This window comes from Alligator sinensis, unplaced genomic scaffold, assembly GCF_000455745.1.
Source record: "Alligator sinensis unplaced genomic scaffold, ASM45574v1 scaffold1704_1, whole genome shotgun sequence".
Taxonomy (NCBI): domain Eukaryota; kingdom Metazoa; phylum Chordata; order Crocodylia; family Alligatoridae; genus Alligator; species Alligator sinensis.
This window is the reverse complement of record NW_005843413.1, coordinates 27380-36163: the sequence shown is the minus strand read 5'-3', so window position 1 is coordinate 36163 and position 8784 is coordinate 27380. Positions and strand designations below refer to the sequence as shown.

Below are 8784 nucleotides of genomic sequence, written 5' to 3'. Positions count from 1 at the left end.
TAGAGGTAGTCCAGAGGTGGGAAGAACCCAGGTGTCTGGGCCCCCCACACTGAGCTGTCCCCCTTTTTCTCCTGCAGCCGGCAGCTACGGCCAGGACCAGTCCATGAGTGGTGGTGGTGGTGGTGGGGGCAACTACAACAACCAGGACCAGGGCAGCTATGGTGGAGGCCAGCAAGACCGTAGCCGTGGGCGCGGGGGCTATGGCCGCGGCAGCTTCGATCGAGGTGGCCGAGGCAGCCGGGGAGGCCGCGGTGGAGGCATGGGGTAGGTGTCCACATGCTCCTGGTGGGACAGGGATCATACAACAGCCGTGTTCAGGCTAGGTGGGGAAACACTGTTGCTTCCACCCCCCTCCCCCAGCCCTGCCATTAGTCCTGATTTCTTTTTAAAGCTGGAGAGAAACTAGCTCAGAAGCTGTCCCATGCTTTCAGACACTGACTTCATAGCTGGACTGCCATTTTTATGGTGTGCTGATGACTTTGCACGTGTGCCCAGCCTAACTTTTACTGCTTGACTCGCCACTGGATGGCGTGATGCATGTAACGTGGGGCAGGGGCCCACCCTGGGACCCCTCCGTGTCCTTGGGAACATGCTCGGAGGTGTGAATCACAAGTGCCTGGTTGCATTCTGCTGCTATGCTATAGATTGTAAATTTCGGTGCTTTTCCCATCGTATACCATTTATATTAAGGTGGTTTTCCCATTATATATACCACAGATGATGGTTGGTCTGCCATTATATGCCTTAAATTAAGGTGGTTCTTTAATGATGTATTTCAAATTATGGTGGTTTTCCCAATATATACTTTATTAACATGGTTTCCCTGTTACATAGCTTAAATTTGTGGTTTGCCAATTGATAGACCTTAAATTGCAGTGGCTGTACCGTTTGTATGCCTTGTATTAAGGTGGTTTTCCCATGGTATACCATAAATTATGGTGGTTTGCCAATTGATAGACATTTAAATTAAGGTGGTCTACCATTATTCCTACCATTATATACTTTCTATTAAGGTGGTTTTCCCATTTATATACCATCAATTACGGTGGCTTGCCAATTGAGAGACCTCAGATCACAGTGGTTTTTCCATCATGTATACCTTTTAATTACAGTGGTTCTGCCATTTATATACCTTAAATTTAAGGTGGTTTTCTGATTTTTATATACTTCAAATTACAGTGGCTCTCCCAGCACATGCCTTATATCAAGGTGGTTTTTCCATTATATATCTTAAACAACAGTGGTTTGCCAATCTATATACCTCAGATGACAGTGGTTTTGACTCTTTCTATCCTATGCCTTTAGTTATGATGGCTCTACCATTATATACCTTATATTAAGGTGGTTTTATTATGCCATAAATTATGGTGGTTTCCCAATTGATAGATCTGTAATTACAGTGGTTTGCCCATCATATACGTTAAATTACGGTGTTTCTACCATTACATATCCTATATTAAGGTGGTCCTCCCATTATATACTATAAATTATGGTGGTTTCCTAAGAGACTTCAAATTACAGTGGCTTGTCTATCAGATATATTTTAAATTATGGTAGTTTTACCATTATATACCTTGCATTAAGGTGGTTCTATTATATACCATAAATATGATGGTTTCCCAATTGATAAATGTCAAATTAGTGGCTTGTCCATTATATACCTTTAAAACTTCCAGTGTTTCTACCATTATATAGCCTATGTTAAGGTGGTTTTCCCATCATACCTTTTATATTCAAGTGGTTTTCCCACTATATACATTAAATTACAGTGGTTTGCTAGTTGATATACCTTAAATTATGGTGGTTCTTCACAGGTTTCACTTGAATGGTGAATTTTAACAGCCCCCCTTTCCCAGCAGCCCCTGGTTTGGTAAGAAACCTGGGGGTGGGGTTTATAACAAAGCCTCTCAGAGGAGGAAAATGGGTGTTGTGTGGCAGAAATGCAGTCAAACCTGGTGTCTGCACAGGTTGGAAAGCCAAGGTACCATGTGCAGGCGCTGGGTGTTCTGTGTCAGCCCACAGCGGCGCTCTCAGGACCCTTTTGACTGTCCAGACTCCCTGCCCCAGGGGTGCTGATGAGTGGTTTGTTTCAGTTCCCACCTCCGTACCTCTCTGCATCTCGTTTTTGTGGCATCTGCACACCAGCCAGGTCTTGAAACTGCCCTAGGACTAACGATCGTCCCTCAATTGAGGTTGCTTGATGGTTGACAATTACTTGTGGGGGGGGGAATAATAATAATAATAAAGGGCCACAAGCTGGGACGGGGGAAGCCCATGCTGTGATTTCTAATCCCAGCTTGTGTTGTTTTAATTTAAAAGGAGGTAAGTAAAAGAGGGGGAAAAATATCGTCTTGATGCTGCTTTGTGTTTGATCTGCTGTGAAATGCTACTTCTTACCTGTTAACAAACTCTGCATTTTATGTGCCACAGGTGTGAAAAGTCAATGAACTTTATCAATTCTCCACCTTCTGCATTATTTTTTAGGGTGAGAGGGAGGGAAAGTAGAGCTGTGATATCAGACAGGCTTAGGCTTGACAGCCCCCCTCTGAAATTCACTTCACGCAGGCAACTCTTTGGGGTTTCGTTATGCTTTCAAAGCAGATAATCCTCTTTTTTGATGTAAATTTATATATGCCTATATCTACCTCTCGGAAAATAAGCCATGCGCAGGCTGGTACCACGTATACACAAGGGCAGGGGCGAAAACTATATACAAACAATACGTATTCGTTATCTGATATATACACAAAAATAAATGCAACTGGTCTGATACAGTGTTAAATCTGTTCACGGAGCCACACCACACGCGGAGGAGTCGCCGTTGTTCCTGGGCATCTCAGCGGCTGCAGTGACTTTAAGAGAAGCAAAGGTGTTGGCGGTTGATCTTAGCTGGAAAAAAAGTGTATTTTAAGAATTGAAAGAAACGTTCAGAGCCCCCCCAAAAGTGCCAAAGAGTTTGGAAATAGCTGCTTTTTTTTTTTTTTTAGGGAGTGTTTTTGTTGTGTTTTTTGTTTTTTGTTTTTTTTTTAAACAAAACAAAAAAACTGATGGGAAAAGTGGTGCGGCAAAGACCTAAGTAGCAAAGCTTTGTTCCCTGTGGAAACAAAAAAAAAAAAAAGCTTCATTATCTTCTAACTTATCTTCTCAGCGGTGGTGAGCGAGGTGGCTACAATAAATTCGGTGGTAAGTCCCGAGTTCAAACCTTGAACCAAAAAAAAAAAGAAAAAATAGACATTGTGTGTAATGACGTAGCTTTATTTTCCAGAGAGAGGTTGTGTTACATATTCAGAATATCTATATGTTTTTAATATGTTAGAAAAAAAAATAGAAGAAAAAAGCCACCATGTATCAGATACAACCTATGGGGGCACCTTTCCAGCCATGAAAATGGGTTTTCTTTATATAATGTTCACACGGACATTGTGTCGTTCCATATCACATGGGGCTTCTGCTTCCTTCTCGATCGGAGTTCTTGGTGCCAATACATCTTGGTTGTATGTTTTTGCAGCAAGACATGCACGATTTTGTGCTGTTTTTTTGGGGGGGTGGAGGGGTGAAAAATGGCAAGAAGAAAATCTGCTACTTCATAATTGTGTCTGGTTTGTGAGTGGTAAAGCACAGCAGAGAGAGGAAAGTTTGGTGGATGTTTTAAAATCCCCCAGAGACAGTCCGTTGCATGCGATCTCCAAGGTCAAGGGAGGCATTTTATTTTATTTTTTTAAGTGTTTTACTTTACCTTTTCTGTAATTATTGGTACAGAAAACCAAACTGGGGAAAATCCCCCCCCCCCCAAAAACTGGAATGAATTTTCGGTCTGGTATAATTTCCGTCAGCTCCTTGACGTGGTTTTATAGCTTAAAGAAAAAGGTATATTTTTATTTTTTATTTTTTTTAAAGAGAACTATATTTTTTGATAAGGAAACGGTATCTTTGCATTCAGTGAAATCTAAACATGTTGCCAGGGGTTTTGGTATGAAAGATCTCTTGATATAAGGTTGATAACGAGACCAGTGTTGGGCATATGCTTTATAAATAGAAGGATTTTGGTCAGCTGTGGTTACAATCAAGGTGCAAAAAAACTGGTGACACGGAGATAATAAATAATACGTCCATCAATATAAATCCTATAGATATAATAAATATGTCCATCAATGTAAACACTAGACGAAACGTCTAAACGGTTGGAGGTGAACGACTTTTAATGGTTCAAACGTATTGTCTCCGCGTGAGATCTAGCTCAACTCTCACTTCGGGCTGAAGCCGTTTTCGGGGCATCACTTTACTTAAAAGCTCGTTAAGAGTCAGTGGTTTGGTCCTGGGGCTCCCACGCGGAGTAGCCCGCAGGGGCGGTGCTCCAGCAAGGCGCAGGGTGCAGACAGCACAAAAGAGGTGTAACGAACGGACGTACCAGTGCTCGTGGTGTCTCATTTTAAATGCGAACTTTGTTAAAAGGGCCAAGCTGAATGGGTTTGATTGATGCATCTCTATTACAAGTATCTATTTATACAAAGCCTGTGTGTAGTACGACAATCGGAACAAGGCACAGCCGGGTGTTTTTCAGCGCTTGTATGGTCCTCTTCGAAGTGTCTCGAGTCTCCGGGTACACGGCCAGAGTAGTAATTGAGAGCACATGTTCCAACACTGGCTTGCTGTTATGTGTGGGTGTGTGTGTGCGTGGGGGTGTGTGTGAGACGACGTGAACCCAGCAGGCCCACCCCCCTCACTGACTTGTCTCTCCTTGCTTTCATGTACTCAAAGGGCCAAGGGACCAGGGATCACGACACGACCCCGGTAAGCTGCTGTTTCCTCTCTCCCTGTTCCCTTGTTTGCAAATAGTTAACGAGAGGGAAAGAAGAACGGGGGTGGAGGCACAATGGGGCAGCTCCCCAGGGTTTGACCTGTACCTGTTCTTTGAACCAGGAGAGCAGGATAACTCGGACAACAACACCATCTTCGTGCAGGGGCTTGGCGAAAATGTGACTATTGAGTCGGTGGCTGACTACTTCAAGCAGATTGGGATCATTAAGGTAACCGGCAGCTAGATTTGAGCATCTTGGGGCCCCTTCCAGGTGCCAGCCTGCCTCTACACCCACCCTCTGGAGGTTGCATGGAGTGATTCACCACCCCTGCGCCCAGGGCTTCCAGGTTGACGCGCATGTCTCCTTTCTGCCCTTCAGACCAACAAGAAGACAGGGCAGCCAATGATCAACCTGTACACAGACCGTGAGACGGGCAAGCTGAAGGGGGAGGCCACGGTCTCCTTCGACGACCCTCCCTCCGCCAAAGCAGCCATCGACTGGTTTGATGGTGAGTAGCCATGGACTCCTGGGTCCTTTTCTCAAGTGTGACCAGAGCGCCTAATCAGCTCAAAGCAAAGGGGGGTGCATTTCCTGATGATCAAGAAGGGGGGTGATTAGTGTCTAATTAAAGCAGTGTGCGCGTCCTCTTCGGGGGGGGGGCATTAATTAGTATCTAATGAACAGGGCCAAAATTAGACCATGTGACTTTTTTAACCGGGCTTTCTCTCTCCTGGCAGGCAAGGAGTTCTCTGGCAACCCCATCAAGGTCTCCTTCGCCACCCGACGGGCCGACTTCAACCGTGGCGGCGGGAATGGGCGCGGAGGCCGTGGCCGTGGAGGTAAGGACGGTGTGGGCTGGTGCCTTGGCTTCTTGGGGAGGGAGGGGCAGTTAGGGGTGGTGGGTTCCAGCCGCTCAGCCTCTGTGGACTTGTGCTCCCATTAACACCAGTCCTTGTCCCCCCCAGGACCCATGGGCCGTGGTGGCTACGGCGTTGGCAACAGTGGTGGTGGTGGCGGGAGCCGAGGCGGCGGCTTCCCCAGTGGCGGAGGTGGGCAGCAGCGTGCCGGGGACTGGAAATGCCCCAACCCGTAAGTGTCTGTCACCAGGGCGGGTCTTTGATGGGTGGGGTTACCAGCCCCTTTGGGACCCTTGTGACCCCTTTTGTGTCTTGCAGGACCTGTGAGAACATGAACTTTTCCTGGCGCAACGAGTGCAACCAGTGCAAGGCCCCCAAGCCCGACGGGCCCGGAGGCCCTCACATGGGTAAGGCCTTGCCTGGCTCCTGTGGGGTCCCATGTACAACATGCCCCTGTCATGGGAAAGTATGGTTACCGTTGCACTCCTTACTGTAGTATGGATGTAAGGTGTCGTTATTGGTACATTCTTACTACGTCATTGGGATGTGATGGTGGTAGTGTGATGATGCATGTCGTCATAGCATTGCATTAGCACGTTGTTGTCATTACCACATCACTATCATTATTACGTTCTCGTTATCCTCGCCGTATAGTTTGTATCTTAACATCATGCTAACGCAGTGCTCATATAATTGCACCAATAGCCATGCTACATCATCACGGTATAGGTAGCATCGTCAGAGCATTTCATTACTGTAGTGTCATTAACTTATCATAGCATAACTATTGTATTACAGTATAGCGAGCATCAAACCACACTATTAGTATAGCATAGCTATATCTTATGTTGCAGTTTAGTTGGCATGATCAAAGCATTTCATTAGCATAGCATTGTTATTAGCCTTGCATTAGCATATTATCATGGCATGATTATATCATTATGATGTCATTACCACTATCATTACTCTGTATAGTATAGTTAACGTAGTCAAAGTATCGTTGCTTTTTAGCATTGCAGTAGCATGTCGTTACAATAGTAAGATGATAGTGATGATGATGATGATATGCTAATGCAGTGCTATTAACAGAGGTATGCTAATAAGACGGTAACATCAGTGATCATGACATGGCAGTGCTGTAGTCTAGCAATGTCATTGTTATCGTTAGCGTCAACAATGCATCTTATTGGCAGAAAGTTGCTATTTGTGTTGCATTGGCATACTATGCTATTACAATTTTACTGTATTATGTCATCAATATCATTACCATATCATTGGCATCACATTGTAGCATTGGTACTATTATTATAAACCTCCATCTTATACCACTTATCGGAATCAAATTTACTGCTATTATTACTATATCACTGTTGCACATGGTTGCTATGGCACTGTTTAGAATGAGGACGATGATTATCGTTAACAAGGTTAATAGTCATCATTGTTATTACCTTGGTTCATTTCATACCCCACACCACCAGGAAAGGCTCGGGACCATTCACCATAGCAACACGAAAATTTCCCCTGTACTGGGGGGGGTTCTGTGACGGCTCTTGTCTTCAGCTTGCCCCTCTCATGCTCAACTAAACCTGAAACACTAGTTGCTGCTGCGGTAGCCTGGTCTCTGGGTGGATCCAGGAATTTCTAAAGAGCTGGAGTGTCCAAGGCTGTTGCCCTAAGAGAGGCGAGCTCCCATAAGCATCAAGACCAATTAAAAAGGAGATGGGGTCATTAACGCCTCTGAAAATGGGATTTTCTTGAAGATAAGTTGTCCCTTGCTGGGTGGGGAGTGTGCACATTGTATGCAGGACAATATGGTATTCTCTTACCCCTGCCCCTTTGGCTTCTCTCCTCCACCAGGCGGCGGGTTCGGTGAAGAGCGCCGCGGGGGCCGAGGTGGCTTTGACCGTGGCGGTGGCTTCCGGGGCGGCCGCGGCGGTGACAGAGGTGGCTTCCGGGGCGGCCGCGGCGGTGACCGGGGCGGCTATGGCCCAGGCAAAATGGACTCCAGGTAAAGTAGGTTCCAGACACCTGGGTTCCGAACCTTCCCCAGCCCATGAGGGGTCGTGGGGATGGCCTGCCCTGTATCATGGGGCTGTCCAATAGCAGAGCCGCTCCCCACTGGTTGGTAGAAGGGGTGGGTTCCAGATCAGAGCTCGTTAACTTAATGAGTCTGCAACTGAGATGAGGGCCCCCTCTAGTCAGCAGGGGAAGGATCTACCATAATAGCCCACCTATAATAGCCCAGGTGCTAGGGACTTGCCCTATCTATCCTGCACAGTGCACGCTTCCTCAAGAATCCCCCTGCAGTAAGACACTGTGCCTTTAAAGATGGGTTCTTTGTTTGCTGCTGTGGATTGGCCAGTGTGTGGGTGCCATGGCCCATTGGACAGCATGGGTGCTACCGTAACTTCACACCTTCCCAATAGGACACCTGCCTCTTGGGGCAGAAAACAGGAATTTTCCCAGAGACCTTGTGTCTGGGTGAGACTAGGCTTCAAGATGGCTTCCAGCTCCTTGATAGGCTCCACCCCCAACCAGCTCCATAGCCAAACATTAGGCCTTTGGTGGCTGCTTTGGAGTGGTCAGTGCATGCTAGGTGAGGAATTACGGTAGCAACCTGAGGGAACTGAGGGTTGATTTAGGGGTCCCCCTGTAAGCAGGACAGAAGGAGTCTGCCATTGGCTGCTGCATATGCCCTACCCTTCGTTAACCCCATTTTTTTTTTCCTTCTTTTCTCCAGAGGGGATCACAGACAAGCCCGCCGCGAGCGACCCTACTGAGACTGTACAGACCCCCCCCACGCACTCTGGCATCCTGACCCACCCCCCTTTTATTTTATACGATGTCCCCTCCCTTCGACTCGGTTTCCCCACCCTTTGTGTACGACTTTGTACGGCCCTTGGGGGATTTTAATGGGGGTTTTTCCGGCTGTATTGGGAGTGAGGGAAGAGCTCTGACCATTAAAATGACACCCTCCATTGTTCTGGTCGCTGCCCCCCCTCGTTTCACTGCTTCCTGCCCCCCAGGAGCAGGGTGAATTCTGGTGGGAGCACGCAGTGGCTGTGATGGGCTGAGGGTGCTTAGCACTTCATGGGGGTGGGAGTGGGCTGTATGGGATGGGGGGG

General features: G+C 46.8%; 1 protein-coding gene across 1 annotated transcript in view; it reads left to right on the top strand.

The window, feature by feature from the left end:
- FUS (FUS RNA binding protein) overlaps positions 1-8645 on the top strand; it is a 13581-nt gene extending 4936 nt beyond the window's left edge. Inside the window, exons 5-14 of the mRNA XM_014527288.1 lie at positions 78-264; positions 3149-3183; positions 4759-4791; positions 4921-5027; positions 5178-5307; positions 5537-5638; positions 5765-5888; positions 5975-6063; positions 7517-7667; positions 8400-8645. Coding sequence (XP_014382774.1) covers positions 78-264; positions 3149-3183; positions 4759-4791; positions 4921-5027; positions 5178-5307; positions 5537-5638; positions 5765-5888; positions 5975-6063; positions 7517-7667; positions 8400-8439 — 998 coding nt within the window. The 3' untranslated portion in view covers positions 8440-8645. The remainder of the gene's footprint in view (positions 1-77; positions 265-3148; positions 3184-4758; positions 4792-4920; positions 5028-5177; positions 5308-5536; positions 5639-5764; positions 5889-5974; positions 6064-7516; positions 7668-8399) is intronic.
- Positions 8646-8784: the final 139 nt, after the last annotated feature.